The following is a 16,609-nucleotide window of genomic DNA, read 5'->3' on the forward strand; positions in this document are numbered from 1 at the left end:
ACAGCCAGAGTATGCCTGAGATCCAGCAGGGCTTCAGTAGAGCTGCTCAGAGGCCAACTGGCCAACAGCAGATGAGGGGAAACCTCCAACTGTCACTCTAGGAATGTACGGTAGGCTACGCTGGGAAAAAAATAACATTAACATAATCAGAACCTACTACATTTTTTTTCTCATAAACACTTAAAAGTAAGCCAATATTGACTGTATTTAAGTGTCCTCTCTACCTGTTAATGTTTGGATTATTTCCAAGGGGTTAAGCCAGCATCCACAAAGCGTAGCTCCCATGGTGCCATTTGGATGCTACCTAGCACTCACCCACCATTTGCATTCCATTGACTGCCGTTCATTTTGACAGCAAATAACTTTTCATCTGAGGCGTGTAAAGACTCTATTTGTCCATTGTTTATTTCTAAAAAAAAAAAACAGGACAGTGTATAAAAGGCTCCATTACCTTGTATCTTACGTTATGAACCGTAGCAGACGTTTTTGTAAAAATAGGTTTGTGTCATGCGACCATGCTGTATGCAGCAGAGGAATTACCAAACAGCACAGGATAAGCTCACAGGCAGTTTCAACTAACATTAGCTGTTTAGGTTTAGTTACTAATGTTAACTAGCATTTTAGTTAGCAGTAATTACCCTGTGTCTATGTTATCTCCTAACTTATACCTACCTCTCCGTCTCTGCTGATTGGGAATGATTGAGATTTCTCTTGCACAGCTACCAGAAGACTTACAACTTTCAGACAGGTTGCTCATGTCACATCTATGTCGTCAAGCTCAGTTGGAGGCTACGCAGTAACGCCCTGCCATCACCGGGAAAGTGCTTCCAATAGACTTCACTGGTCTCTGTTAAAAACAACACAGGGACATTGTCCATTTCTTATACTGTCTATGGATAATTCCGTTACTGGTGCTAAAATGATACTTTGCCTCAACAGACACTTAAAAAAACAAAAAAAACAGTTGGCGACATTGAAGGCCTCTTAATTGCTAAAGCCATATGGTCAAATTTAAATGATTTATTTAAAATGTAATAACTTTTTTCACCAGTTAATTGCTGTTAAAATAGAGAAAAAAACTATTTTATTTTATATTTTACTATAACTTTAAATGCACCATATGGCTTTTCAGTTTTACGTAAATGCACCATTGTCCCGTCTGTTGTTTTTCCAACTACAGCTGGAAGTGGCCATATAGCGGGTTTATTTATTATTTCTCTCAGTGTGCAGAGGTTATCCCACATTAAACTGCCTTTTATGGCACACGTTTGTTCTCCTTCTATAATTTCATCTAATATATTATTTAATCTATTCATAACTACTTTGGCTAATATTTTATAATCAGTAGGCTATTCATTATAGTCAAATGTCTGTAACTATCAATGTCCTTTTCATCAGCGTTCTTATACAATAAGAACATTACTTTTATCAACATTAAGTTGTTTGATGGCCTGAAAAACTTAAACATAATTTCTTATGTTTCACACGAGCTCTGAAAAATTCAGAGAGCTGTATGATGGAAGTTTATCTAACAAAATGCTTACACAGCCAGCCAGTATCAATTTCTATTTGTTTATATGCATCTGAACATAATTCTCTGATTACTTTCTCTTTGTCTTCCAGACTTGACTTGGACTCAAGCTCAAAGACTTGAGACTTGACTTTCAAAATATGACTTGTAAACATATCTGCCATATACTACAGCGAGTTTGTGTATAAAGCTCTAGACTGTTGTACTTAATGTAACTGTTGCCTTCAACGTCTGTTTTGGAGCATTAGAGAAGCGTGTAAAACGTTTTGCTACGTTGTCTGCAGATTTCAAACTGCTGTACGCAGAGGCACTCCTGGGGTCAGTTTCAGAAAGAGTTTGTTAACCCTGAGATGAGGGAAACTCTGGGTTTTCTGTTTCAGAAAGGGAGGTTAATCAAACCTGAGAGAGGTAACTCCAGCCCGTTTCAGAAAGAGAGTCAGAGTCAGTTACTATGGTAACTGAGCCTGTGAACCTACCCTGTCGGGAGCAGGTTTTATTCTCTGTCTCCACCCTCTGACACAGCGCTCTTTCATTTCCTCATTCATTCATTTATTCAGTTTGTATCAGGCGCAGTTTGTTATTTTCATGAATAAAAAAACAGTTTATTAACTGTGTTAGGCAGACTATAAATCTTTTTTTTCTCAAAACATGGCATTTGTTTTTGTAAATGCTCCCGTTGATGAAGAAGCTGTATCCCTTCACAGGAAGTTAAACATACGTCAGGAGATGTAAATATGCTGTATTTATATAGCGCTTTCCTAGTCTTAACGACTGCTCAAGGCATCTACAGGAAACATTCACCTGCTCATCAGATAAACATTCATACACATTCACACTCCGATGCACAGCACCGGGGGCAATTCGGGGTTCAGTGTCTTGCCCAAGGACACTTCGACATGGGACTGCAGGGACAGGGATCGAACCACCAACCTTCCGAATGGCAGGCAACCGCTCTACCACTGAGCCACAGCCACCCCTACAGATAATATTGAGGCCCCGACTATAGATGCATTTTCATTTGTAGATACTGTATTTGAGTGGTATCGTTTCTCTTCCCAGTCTATCATATTAGTAAAGCCACTGTAGCAAAGCGCTGAAGACTGCGACTCAATCTGAAACGTGTTTTAAACGTTTTTGTAGTGTTCCCTGCACGGCAACAAACCAGTAAGAGCAATTCAAAAAAAGAGTTCCACAGTATTGGAGAATGATGTAAACCCTTTGAAATAAAAGATTATGAATTACAATTCTGTTAATGATGGTGCTGCAGCCTCTGAATGGGATTAGTTGGCCTGTGACTTTTTCGCCCGCAGGATTGCACCTAAGTGAAACCTATTATAGGTTCAATACCATTTCACCAGTAATATTATACTTAGATAGAAAATATTAATACAATATATTGGAATTTACGCATTTAATCTAGCAGCAACTTTCTCCAATCCAAATTCTCTCTTTTACAGCAGCCGCTGTGTTACTTTTTTAACTAAATACATGTTCTAACTCGCTGTATGTGCGCATGAGTATTTCCGCCGACCAGTTTGTTTGTTGTTGTAACCATGGTGAATCGTAGTATCATGGCTCCATTCATGTTGACTTTTTATTGCGGTGTTGCATACGTTTAACTTTAAGTGAACCTACTCTGAGTTGGTTGAACCAACTCAATCAGCTGTTCTAGAACCAAAAACTCCCATCTCAGGGTAAATCAAGTCAGAGTTCAGGGTTAGACTCAGAGTTTGTTAAACTCCTTCCTCAAACAGACTCCTGAATCTGACAAGTACAGTCAATACTTTACAATGCATCTAAGAACAGTTTAAAAACCACAATAACCAAGACAGGGCTGGGACATCTTGGGACATTAGGTCCAGAAGTGTGAGAAGAGACCCAAACCTTTTGCAGGCTATGGGACCTTCTGCCTTTTTAATGGAGGTAAAAGTCTTGAATCAAATAACACAGAGAAATGTGACTTTATAAAAACACTTTAATTATGACAGTGACATTTTGGAAAAAATAAATAAATAACTGGACATTATTTATGTAGTTTCATGAAGATACCACGGGCATAGTGACTGTAAGTATCTGGAAAAAGAAGACAAGGACAAAGTGTACAGTATGTTAAGAGAAATAATGTAGTTTTAATTCATTTATAAATCCCTGGACTTTAATGGCTCAGATATGTTTCAGCAAAGGTTCTGCTCATGTTCAAATGTTTCTGCGCATTCAAACATTCCACATAATTGTGTTTTCTTTTTCCTTTTTTTTTTTTTTTTAAACACATTTAACAAAAAACATCCATTTTATAAAGTGATGGGGAAAAAAGAACAGTATCATAATCTGAATTTGGGCCTGTTAGTGTGCAGCACATACCATATGCTTGCGTGCGTAGGGCTGGGTACCGAACTTCGGTTTTTTTATGGTACCGACCGAAATGTTTCGGTTTTACACAGTATCAAATTATGCCTCGTCTTTCGGTGCCAAGTTTCGGTGATTGGCTGTAACGTTAAACGTGATTGCGTTACCCAAGAAAAATACATACGTGGTTACGCCGACAGACGGGGTTCACGTGCATCTGTTGTAAAATGGTTGCGAGCAACGTTGTACCGCTTAAAAATGCCACCTAGAAGAGCGGACCGCAGGCCTGCGCAGCCCTCCTCCTCTCAGCCGCCTGTGGGCAATGCAAAACCAGAGCCGACTCGAGTGATTCAAAATATCCACCAGGACTCCGCTCATCAAAGAGTAGGCTACCGAGGACGGCACTGTGTCTGGGATTTCAACAGGTTTATGTTATAGCGTTACTGCAACTAACACGTGATCGTGCTGAGTTAGCGTGTAGCCTTATTTTATTGCTGCGTAGCTAGCTAAATCAAAAGCTACATTTACAGACAATACTTTGTCCATGTTTGTAAAATAGCTATCCATTGGGTCAGCTGGTAAACAGCTAACCTTATCTTCACTGTTATTTTTATTCTCCTCACAGTGGCCTCTGACTCTGAGGTGGTGATTTTCTTTTTCTCAGAATTGATATTATAAAACTGGTATTGAAAAGGTATCGTTCAGGAACCGATATCGAAGTAAAGGTATCGGTATTGGTACCGGTATCGAAAATTTTTGATTGATACCCAGCCCTATGCGTTGCGTGCTTGTGTACCTGAGTGCTGTTGTTGTACTGGGCCACACTGTTCTCCTGGTGGATGATGAAGGGATGGAAGATGTCCAGATGGAAGAGTGAGGGTCGAGCTGTCACCACAAGGCGGTCCTCTCCGACGTCCAGAACCAGAGAGCGGGACGACGGCTGCACAGGAAACAAGTTGACCCAGCTGAGACTCTGCTACACTCACTGTCTCTGCATCTATCGATCATGTACTGCAGGAGACGTGGTGACGTAGAACTTGACATGACAACATCTCATGCTAAAGGAGCTCATCTGACTGTATTTTTTTCCATGGATTAATACAGCATGGATTGGCAATGAGAAGACTTCATCTGAACTGATTGGTTATTTACAAAAAAAAAAGGATTCTAGAAAATTACAGATGCATGATTCATTTTCATACTTATTCTGGATTACTGTCCTTGTAAAGGCCAATACAGTAGTTAAAACACTATTTTGTAAGTATAGTGACGTAAATGAACCGGGAAAACGACGGAAATGACCACGACTTAAAGGAAGTCGAAGGTTCGCGGTTAAAAACGTAAAAAGCCACGAAACAGTTAAACTAACAGGTTTAGCTTCGGTCAATTGGGGAACAAGGTTTGTAAAGTTAATGATAAATATATGTGCTAGCCTACTTGAAATGTAACTACTGTTTAATTTAGTAATGCTATCTGTTGAAAGTATTTAATGAGCTGTGTAACGTTCAAATATGATGGTAATGCATGGTTATTTTGTGTTGTACACAGCTCTTACGTGGTTGAGGACAAGGAAAGAATTAAAAGTAATCAAACCATCAGTTCTGGCCTTCTCAATATTGACTGGATGCTACAGTCCTTTTAATTGCTCTGAAATTGATATTCTACCCTGACAAGAATGAAAGTAAGAGGAAAACTCAGTAAGGGATCTACAGAATGATGGACGAAAAAATACTGGTGCCGTGTCACCTGTAGGGCTCAGCCAAATGCAATCTGTATTCAAATGCTTGGTTTTTGTTTTGTACAAATGCCCACATTACCCCAAAAAACCCAAATAGCCAAATGAAATAAGGAATAGCATTCCAGCAGGATTCATTATGCATCATTTTCTGATAAGTTTGGGTTTTAGTATGATTTATGATTGACGGCTGTGATTTTCAACCGGCTCTTTGTCACTGTGGTGGAGGCAGCACATGGAGATTTAGAGTTTGCTTCATACATTGGAATTTTGCCAATTTATCTATTTATCTCTTCAGCAATTTTACGCAGTATCACAAAATATCTCCCAAATGGTTGCGCTATGGAACTCAAAATCACAGTTTAAGTTTAAGTTGCAAAGTGGCAATTTGGTTTTGTTCCTTTTTGTCCTATGTGTTATAGTTTTTAGGCCTTTTTCTGTTTATATACTGTTTCCAAGTAAACTTTCCTAATGGAAAGGTTTAAATGGATCAGAAGAAAGAAAGAAAGAAAAAGAAATAGGGTTAGAAGAAAGCAGGGAAACTAAAGTGTGTTTATGTACAGTAACAGTCTGGGTACGGTCTGGACACACTTTCCAAGAACAAGAAAGAAAAGTCCAAACCTTTGACTGGTGCTGTATGTGTGTGTTGTATGCCTCACCACTCCGGGAAGTTTTATTTCTGCAATGAGGTACTCTGGATCACCAACAGGAGGCTCTACAAGCAAGGTGAACTCTGGTCTGGAGACGGTGAGGAAATGGACAAGATTAAAAACAGACACGGAGAAAGACTAACCAGAAGTGGAAACACAAAGAAAAACAACACTGGTAAAAGTAAACCTGTCTCACAATTTGCTCTGACTTTGAATAGTATGTCAAAAAGGCAGATAAGAAGAGGTTTACCTTTTGGCTGTAACAGTGGAGCTCTCCCTGTAGGAGAAGAGACATAGAGTGGGAGATAGGAGCGTGTGGTACAAATCATAGAACTCACTGAAAAAACATCTTTCTCTGTGCTGTTTTTGATAACTTTTTCCAATTAAGAGAAATGTACATGTCTCAGCCCGTGGCATTAGTCAATACACAGGAAATTCCCATACAAGTTCATGATCTAATATAGTCTTTGTAATGTTATAGACTTTAAAGGTCACAGGAGCCCTGCAGGACTACAACCATAAATGCAAGTATCCTGATTTTATGAGCTTTATCTGATTAAAGTTCATTTTGTAAGCTACAAAAAGAAACTTGGCGGTTTTAAAAGACATGTCGGATTATCCCTCAGATTCCAAAAGAATATCCTTTGAAACACAGTTTACTGTGTCTGATAGAAAAAAAGAATTCTGCAACAGGCTCCAGATGTCACTCAAGTTTTGTCACTCAGAGAGAGAGAGTCAGAAGGACGTACTGAGGCTGCAACTCTTGAATCACCGGCCTGCTCTTTGTCCGGATGTTTTGCTCGCTTACAGAACCCAAAAACTTTCTGTTCTTCAACACCTTCCAGTCTGCAGAAATAAATAAATAAATGAAAATCAACATCTGCTCTCAAGAACACACCACATCTGCTCTCAATAACACACCACACACACATCTCCTCTTAATAACACACCACAGACTAGAGCCGGCCAATATTAGACATTTTCACACAGACGCACCTCTACTTAGCTCCAGATTGTATTTGTTCTCCAAACCCTCTAAAGACACCAGGATAACAAACTGCTGGAACAAGGGATCCATCTACAAGACACATTTCCTATTGTTACACATTGGAAGGTTAGGACTTTTGTTTCTTCTCACGGAGCATCTATACCACAGCCAACAGGAGGCGTAACAGAATATAAGTATGGCCATCTGTTGTTTAAGCGTAGAAAAATCACAGACAATCACAAAACATATGATTCAAAGGAACACTACACACAGTGGCAAAGTTTGATGTTTCACTTTTACCTCAGCAAATTTATAATAGACAATTTTATGTTGTAAATTTTAGATCTGTTTTTATTCAGCATACTGTTGCAGTTACTGCTGACTAATCGGCAGGAAGCTGGGCCAAGAGCTCAGAAAGAGAAACATACTTTTAGAACAACAAAACATGTTATCCTATTCCAGTAGACTCCAAGAGTAAAAATAAAACAGACGGACACAGACCTGGCACTTCTGGAAGAACTCCTGGTTAATGACCACATCATATGCTGTGCAACCCTGAGAGTCTGAAAGAGAGTAAAAAGACATACAGATGTGGATCGTGTGGATTGGGGAAAGTAACTGATAAATATCTGGAAAAGTAGGCCTAACTAATAACTATTTAAAGAAACTTAAAAGCGCTACATTTGAGAATGGAATTTGGTGTGGTTAATGTAAGCCTTTGAGAAAACAAGAAGTTCACATGAAGTTCACACTTGGCGTGAACCTGCAGAGAACATCATTTTTGTCATCTAAAGTATCACTATAAGATTGTTTGGAGTACTCTTTTTGTTTACGTGCAGTGCCTCTGGGATCACCCATTTCAAAGTTTACTGTGACTACAAAAGGAATATGTCCACACATTACTCTTGTGCCAGGAGTTCAATGCCGTGGCTGATTATTTAACCCACCGGACTATAAAAAGAAGCGAGGTGTAACTACAAGGCTTTTCTATTGCTGCAAACCACCACAAACGTAGCTTCTACAGAAAGTGCCATTAGGAACATAAGAAAGCATGTCTTGCTGTGCAAAACGCCTTTTGTAATGTATGTTTCTTGCAGTGATAAATTGTTACAATTAATTAGTTTTGCAATGACACTAACTTAAAGATTTGGGGCCGACATGCAGCAAAGGGCCCGGGGTTGGATTTGAACCCCCATGCCGCTGCCAAACATTCCGCCTATGTGGGGCGTTAACTGTGTGACCTAGATGTTGCTCCACAATGACACTAGCTTTGCGCAACCGTTAGGCCCTGAGGGAGAACAGCTGTGATTTGTTTTATTATTATTATTTAAACAATGAGTAATATTCTGTTGCACACTGGAATGTAAATGAAAGGTTTAATGACTAAAAATGCCGCCAGGTCTGAGTTGAATTGCATACGAATGGAATGGGGGACAATGAAGAAAACGTCACTAACAAATGTGGTATGTGTCGTGTGTGACTTTAGTCACATACTGTTGTCTACTTCAGCGTGTGGCTCTCCGAGGCTCATGGGAACTCTGAAGCCGCTTGGATCTTCTGATTGGAGCAGTTCCACCAGCTCCTCTCTGGAGAGTTCAGGAGGCATTGGGACAGAGTTTGACTGACAGATGTTGACAAAGACCTTCTGCTTGCCTGGCACTGAGACAGTCTTCACACACATGCCTAAGACGGAGTGAGAGGAGGAAGGGAGAGACAAAGATGAAAACAACCAAGCCACAACCACAATATTCCCTATCCATGAACAAACTGTGGCACTTTGACATTTGAAGATTTTATAAAACTTGTATTTTGTATGTAGCCAGGTGAACAAGGGTTTTCTCCTTAAGAGGTGTTATGTAGTTTGCTTGTGGGATACTCTAGTAGCATTCTTTTTCACTCAGGAGGGGGGGAATTGTTATGCTATGAGTAGCGGGCAAGGCAAATCTCACGTTAGCGCCTAGTTTTGCAGAAACACCAGAAACAAGGCAGCGGCAGTACCAGTAGGTGACTGACTGCCGTGGCATGGATTTCTGTTTATGTGTAAGGTAAATATCCCCATAAAGTTCGGTAAAAAGATTTAGTATTCCTGACGATTTCTGTAGATCTGTGGGAGTTTTGTGTACGTATCTCCGCCACGCTGAGGGCAACACTGAACAGCGGGGTTAGTGTAAGTAATGCTAAAGTACATGTATAAGCAGAATTATCTCCTAACAATGTATGCTGACTGTTAAGCGATGTCCATTTGTATGTTTTCTGCTTAATTTAGAGGGGAGATATATGTGTGTTGAAATCCAGGTATGCGTGTGGAGCACAGGCTGCACATTGGAGCGAAAGTGATTTAATTATATTTTTCTGAAAATTGTTTCTGAATTGTAAGAATATTTATGGGAGAATATGTGGTTAAGAGTGTATTTTTATATTTCTCATGGAATCCAAGTAATTATTTGGAAGTGACTATGAGTTTTGTGGCTTAACAAATGTACTTAACACGTTTGTTTGTTTTCTTTATTTAGAGAGGTGCCACTACTGTTACGCCTAGAGTTAGTTATTGTCCGAGGTTCAGTCTAATCAAGTTGAGCAATATGAGTTTGAGCCTAGTTACGGTTGCTGTGGATAGCCCCCACCAGCGTTTATCAAGTGCTGGAACTGTTAAAGCTGATGGTTTTGTCAGACAAAGAAATAGGGAAAAGTTAACACTCTGTTTGGTTATAGCCATAATTTTCCTAAATCCTCAAATAAAAAAACTGTTCTTTATTAAGCTCAGTCAAGGGAACCCCCCCCCCAAAAAAAAGTAATTTTATTTGTGTTCGGTCTAATCATTACTTAAGTAGGCCACATGGACCAACTTACCAGGTTGTGGTCGGATTACTTTGAAGTCTGGGTTTTCAGTCTGCATCTTTCCCACGGTCTAAATAGAAAGCCAACAGTATCTTTAAGTTCATGAATGGAATGCAGACACATTGGGGAAATTTTACACATATTCAGCTAGATCAAAACATAAAAAACATAACATAAAAAGAATGAGGTATTGAAAAACTACAAGGAAATAGGAAGACGTCAAGAAAAACAAACACAAACAGAAAGAAAGCCCACTAATGTGCTAATGATGTGGCAAGACAAACTAAAAAGGAAGTTTGTGTTTTACCACTGGGTTTTACAACATGGAGTTTTTGCATGGTGTAGAATTAGCTTGTTATACGTATTAGACATTTCCAAGAAATCATGCCTCATCTGGAATGCAGCAGAGGACAAAAAAAGTGATGCAAAAAAATACCCAGACTAAAATTAAAATAGGCCTAACTCAAAGGATTTGAAAAATAATATTAAGTTTGCAGTACATCACAGGCCTTCAGTGCTTTCATAGTGGTTATGTATTCTTCATCCAGCTCACTCTTGGGCTAAATGGATTTGGGAGGGCTGCACAGCCTTTAACTGTTACTAAGGATACTGATCTGTAACTGACAGTACTGAGTCAGTATCGTTATGACAATTCTCTACTTTTGCTCCTGTTACACCATCACCCTAGCCTGACTAGCCACATCAAGATGTTGGGTCTGGGAACTCACCATTGACAAGGCTCAATCTGAGGGGTTGGGTAAACGGTTGTTGTAGCAGGGAATTCACGCCGAACCGTTGCAACTCTGCTGTCCTTATGTTAAGCCCGCCCACCAACTCCATACACGATGTGATTGGCCTGACCAGAATTTGGTTTTTCCAGCTCGCAAGTCAACGAAGAGTTGCTAGACTGACGATAGCTGCAAATTACATTTGCTGCCGCTAGGGTGCGTCTAGATTTCTAGGCTACCATCACCCTGTAATTCTTACTTGTGTTACGCTAAAGTAACCAGTTTACTTTAAAATAGTATTACCTGTAACAGCAGCTGTTGATACAGCTCCTCTTGCTGCTGTAAGTCCAGCTCGGAGTTGAGGAGTGAGGAGTCTGTCGTCATGGCTACAGCCAAAAATCAGTTAGTGAATTCAACTTTCAAACACAAAATATAACAATTAAAGGACAATTCTGGTTAAAACAAAAAAAAAAGTTTCATGGTACTCTATGTACTGATCCAATAGAAAGTAATTCAGCCCCAACAAAAAGTCAGCTCTAAAGTAGTTTCACCTGAATAAAACAGCTGTTTGCTGACGTGACGTTAGCTTCCCTCAAAACAGCTTATATTCTTCATTGTTCAGAAGTAAAAAGAACTGATATGTATCACCTGCTGGCTGCTGTTAATACTAAATGCATCATAAAACTGCATGTTAAACATTTTTGTTCTAAAAAGCATTTTAAATCTCAGTGACGTATTACACATCACACGGCCGGAGATACTGCTTTACGGCAAGCTCTGAGTCACTTCCTTTGTTCTCTCGAGGCATCGACAACACAGCGGACAGGTTAGGCTCTCCCTGTCAATACACATGTTAGAAAGAGGTTTGCTAATGATTTAAAATACCACGTTGAAATATTCTGGTTCTGCTTCGCATCAAGCAGGATCTTTGGTTGTAATCAGTCCTTCACTGACCAATCAGCATTCATTAGCAGAATGTTAGCATGTTATGGGCAACAACGACTCAACCTGTTAGAAATTGAAAAGACATAAATGCTCATTCATTCAAATTTCAACCTATAATCCATGTTGAACTTGCAAAGACTACGACACACTACAAATCTGAGATTTATCAACGACAATCAGGCTCACCCTACTGGCCAATTGGATTGTGGCCCCGCCCATGGCACTATTTCACATTGAGAGAAAAAACGACTTAAGTTTAGATTTTTTTGAGAGAGAAATTTTTTTCACACTGATAGCAAAAAATATATATTTGACAGTTTCAAAAAGTATTGAGAGCTTTTTTTCTCAGAAATAATTTTAAAAATTTTCAAATTTTTGTCTCAAATATTATTATTTTTTGCTATTGGAATTATATATATATTTTATTATTATTATTATTATTATTATTATTTTTTTTTTTTTTCCTCTCTCCTAAAATGCTTTTTTGCTATCAGTGTGATCATTTTTTCTCTCAAACATTTTTTTTCTCTCAGATTATGTATTTTATCGCATGTAATAAAGAAACAACTCTAGCTCCATCGGAGACCACTAGCGTTAGGTGGAAAAACCAGAAGGCACATCGTAAACCGTTTAAATCTGCACATTCGCATCTCACATCGGCAGTCGACTCACATCGGGTAATGAAAAGGGGCTCTGATGCTTGTGTTTCGTGTTTAACCATAAAATTGTTCTTGTGACAGCAGAAGCGATTCATGTTAGCTAAGCTAAGCAAATACCGTCGTCTTGGTTACATGTGTCACGGTGAGGTTTGTCCGTGTTCTGAAAAGTTAGCTAGCATAGCTTACTAGCAGTGCATACTAGCATGAATAGCTTCCCTCTTTGTTTTCTTTAACCATTTGACTATCTACTGTGGGTAATTTGTGTTTTCTACGGTGTCCGTCATCACTCTACGCACACACACTTACACACACACCCAGACACAAACACACAAAATGTGTTTACCTTTCCACCCGTGCCAGTTGAAGTCGCGCCGTGTTCAACGTAGCAACAACACTTCCGATAAGGAACCTTTCAAAATAAAAGCGCCATCTTTATCAACTTTGAGTCAGACCATAGACTACACAGTCTTTGAGCCAGACGTATCTCCCCAGCACTTAAGAATGTATTATGTACAAAATATGAGCCCTTTCAACTAAAAGGAAAGTATATTCTCTGAGACTGTAGTGGTGAAGAGGCACAAAAGATTAGGAAACGAGCCTTATCGTATCCTCTCCCACCAAAAGCCAAAGAAGTGACATTTAAAATGTTATTTATCCATCAAATAACTTCCTACATGTGAAATTTAATTGGGAAGGTAACTCCTGTACTTTCTGTGAGAGCAATATTGAGACGGTTGAACAAATTTTCTGTCAGTGTCAACCGATAAATTGTGTCTTTTTAATGCTGACTTCAATCTAAAAGTGTACTGCTACACCCATTAAACTAAATGTCAATTAAAGCTGGAATATTTAGAAGGAAAAGAATCTAGAATTCTTGATAAAAAACTTGATTGAGCATTATAAACATTTTATTCATAGGTGCAAATATTTAAAGGTCAAACCCCACATCAATGGTTGGAAGAATGAGTTTAAGCTTTTTGCTACGTCTTTACAATACATGACAAAAGAAAATGCCAAGAGACTCCTTTATTTACTGGACTTACATTCTCTACTCGGGCCCTACTAAGACCCCTGTTTTTTTTCAGTGCACTGATTTCCGTTAATATTACCTTCTGCCTTATTGTCCAACCAAAACTTTTAATAAGGTCATTCTCTCTCTCGACATTGCCATACAACTGACTGACATACATGTCTGTCGCTGTGACCCCTCAAATTTGCCCAGTAGGCTACACAAGAGAAAGTTGGTCTCTTCTTAGATGGAGAGGCATCTCCCCCATTTCTACCTGAACATAGCCTCAAATCTTGGTTTTGAAATACATCTAACTTCTTTAATGATGTTTTAGCAGCTGAGCCATACACTTTACATCCATAATCAAATACCAATCTCATCAGCCCTGTTTAAATTACGGTCACCGACAGGGCCAAACGCCCGGCAACTTAAGAAAACACATGCAAACAGCGCAGCACTCAGGAAACGCACTGCAAATATACACAACACAACCAAATACATAAAGGCGCTGCAAATACAGGAACAATGCCATAAGAAAAGCACACTGAAAAAAGAAGCGATGCAAAAACAAATGCAACATCCATATTCCCTTTCATTTTTTTTTTTTTTTACTCATGTTCCAAATTCTCTCCACAGGAGTAGTGCGACCAATAGAGTCACAGAAGATAGTGATGTTGTTTTAGCTTGCCACATTGTTTTCCTGACTATTGCCTGAGACCTTTTATATCTATCTAAATTCTGGAAATTAAGTGCTCTCTTTATCTCTTTAAACGCTCTATTTCTATCTTTAATTACTTCCTTAGTCTTTCAACCAGCACGGTACTATTTTATTTAATGTCTTAGGATTTAAGGGTTTTCTGACACTTCTTTGTTGTGCCGATGGAACATCCGATTACACAATGGTGCTATAATTTAGTGTATGCTGTGCTTCAGATGGTGCGGTCAGCAAATCACTAGACAATGTATCTCACTGGCTCACATCTGCAGGCTGCTGCTGTGCCATATAGGCCCAAAATGTTTGCTGTGCATGGAGGAAATTTACTGCAGGATTACTCACAGATGACACAGCTTCAACTAAAATGGTGTAAAGATCTGGGGAAACTAAACTAAAAAGCCTATAAAAGGGTGTAGGGCTGATAAAGGTAGATATAGGGTTGACCAAGAGGCAGTTGTAAATATCTCAGATAAAGGGGCACTTTGAAGTGGCCCATGAGGCAGTGTGGCTCTGAATGGAATGTGCACACACACCTGCTGGGGCCAGCCTGCATGCCTCGTTAAACTGCTGGTTTACAGCTGCTTTCAGCTATACAGTAGGCCCTTCTAGATTTTTTTCTGAAAACATTTGAAGCCAGAAATAGGCAATGCACACAGGTTTTCAATCCACGTATATGGAAAAATCTATTACATCCTTGTCAGTGGTATAACATTCATTATAATGCATAATATAATTAAGAGAGGGAGACATTAGAAATATAGGCTATTACATGAGACAAGGATCACTGAGCACAGGATAGGACTTCAGGGAAATCAGAAGGGGGTTGGTGGGTTAATACAGACCGGATTAGTGGGATTGTTTTTCTTTGTTCCTTTATGTAGAGCGTTGAAGAGATAGATCAGGAAGTGAGACTAGTCCATGGTGCCATGATTCTACACGCTCCGACTCAGTAGGTGGCGGTATGCACCTTTTAAAGTTGGTTTGCCATGCACCAATAAATCCACAGAAGCAGAAGACGAAGAAGAAGCAAAATGGCTAACGATGCCAACTCCCCGCAAAAGAATACGGTTGATTGCCAACCGCCATTAAAGCACATACAAGAAGAAGAAAACGAAACCGTAACGACACATAAAAAATTAAAGGAGGTATGTCGAGTATGTGAGAAGCCTTTTACTGTTAAAAAAGACAAACATCATTTGATTATCGGTGCCCAAGAGGTGAAGCCTCCCTATACTTTGGCTCTGGAGGAGCTCACTGGACTTGTCGTTGAAACCACAGACGACCTAATAGCTGTATGTGGAGCTTGCAGAAATTTATTAAACCGATACCACAGAAGCTCATGTGAAGCAGAACGGATCGGTACATTGGTTAAGTCAATGTCAGTGGCGCATACCAAAACAACTCCGACTGGTGCCCGAGCCAGAAAACGGAAATCAACTCCGACTGATGGCCGTGTGGGAAAACGGATCCGCATCGAGAGGCTTGTGAGACGTCTGGGCTTTCCCAAGGTGCGTTCACGTTCAAGTTGTTGTGGCCCTGCAGCTGTTGTAAATTTAGATTCTATCCATAGGTCAAATGCAAGACTCCTACTGTCCTGCCATTGATGATTAAACGCATGTCCATGGCAAACGTAAGCCAGCTATAAAGTTGTTTTCTATGACATCTTTTCTGCGACTTGCCTAATATAAAAGCTGTCCGGAGATTGAAGTGGCTGTCTCGAGTTATAAACGTCACCTCTTTGCCTAACGTTGCATGCATAGACTTTTAATATGATTGCATGTAAAGAGCTGAGAGGCAGTTAACTATGGGAAGCCGCAGAGGTCAAAATGGAATACTTCACTTCCACACAGATGCTAGTCACAATTCCGTCTCTGGAATTCATTACCACTCCAACTTAGAAACCTTGATTTATTCCCCCATTTCAAATTACAACTCAAAACACATTTGTTTGAAACTGCCTATTCCACTTGATTGTCTATTGCTCTGCTTTTTTCTATTGTTATTGTTGTATAGTATTTTCTTTGCCGTTTTTAAAATGTCTTTTGTATGAATACCCTATACGGTGTCCTTGAGTGTTTAAAAAGGCTCCTTTAAATAAAAAATCATTATTATTATTATTGTATATGAAAACCTGTTAAATTAAGTTGGTACATGGAAATCATGGAAGCAACCCATTTCACAACACGTTTGTGATTAAATTGCTTCTAGACTATACTCCTGCAGGACTGACAGTGCTGTACCAATAGGTCTGGTAAAGCCGGCAAAACTTTTGCCATTCAAAATGGAATGCCATGGATATTGTAACAGCAGTCAAGGCCAAGTTAAAATGTGTTACTTGTCTTTCATTTTCTCTACTGTAGTCTTCTGGCTGTAGTCCAAAGCCTGAGCCTCAGTCCCAGCCTCTACCTCAGCCAACGGCCTTGTCGTCTGATGAAGGAGCAGTGAGGAAGACTCTTGTCACCATG

General features: G+C 39.5%; 2 protein-coding genes across 3 annotated transcripts in view; one reads left to right on the top strand and one right to left on the bottom strand.

The window, feature by feature from the left end:
• Positions 1 to 3,488: 3,488 nt before the first annotated feature.
• On the bottom strand, positions 3,489 to 12,841 carry pih1d1 (PIH1 domain containing 1). 2 transcript variants are annotated; one of them, XM_032536910.1, is made up of 11 exons: positions 12,764 to 12,841; positions 11,120 to 11,202; positions 10,101 to 10,158; positions 8,745 to 8,933; positions 7,752 to 7,813; positions 7,259 to 7,340; positions 7,012 to 7,108; positions 6,513 to 6,539; positions 6,272 to 6,350; positions 4,674 to 4,817; positions 3,489 to 3,604 (listed from the first exon to the last, which is right to left on the bottom strand). In XM_032536910.1, exons 2-11 carry the CDS (start codon positions 11,198 to 11,200, stop codon positions 3,569 to 3,571), a joined length of 855 nt encoding a protein of 284 aa, XP_032392801.1. In that variant the 5' UTR covers positions 11,201 to 11,202; positions 12,764 to 12,841; the 3' UTR covers positions 3,489 to 3,568. The 2 variants fall into 2 exon arrangements, with proteins under 2 accessions (XP_032392801.1, XP_032392800.1); XM_032536909.1 differs by having other exon boundaries at positions 11,120 to 11,216; positions 12,764 to 12,835.
• A 2,279-nt stretch (positions 12,842 to 15,120) lies between these two features.
• The window catches only part of LOC116702583 (proteoglycan 4), a gene marked incomplete at its 3' end in the record, with an annotated part of 9,616 nt that continues 8,127 nt past the window's right edge, over positions 15,121 to 16,609 (top strand). The window contains 2 exon segments of the mRNA XM_032536887.1: positions 15,121 to 15,652; positions 16,505 to 16,609. Coding sequence (XP_032392778.1) covers positions 15,176 to 15,652; positions 16,505 to 16,609 — 582 coding nt within the window.

Source organism: Etheostoma spectabile, chromosome 15 (genome assembly GCF_008692095.1).
Source record: "Etheostoma spectabile isolate EspeVRDwgs_2016 chromosome 15, UIUC_Espe_1.0, whole genome shotgun sequence".
Taxonomy (NCBI): Eukaryota; Metazoa; Chordata; class Actinopteri; order Perciformes; family Percidae; genus Etheostoma; species Etheostoma spectabile.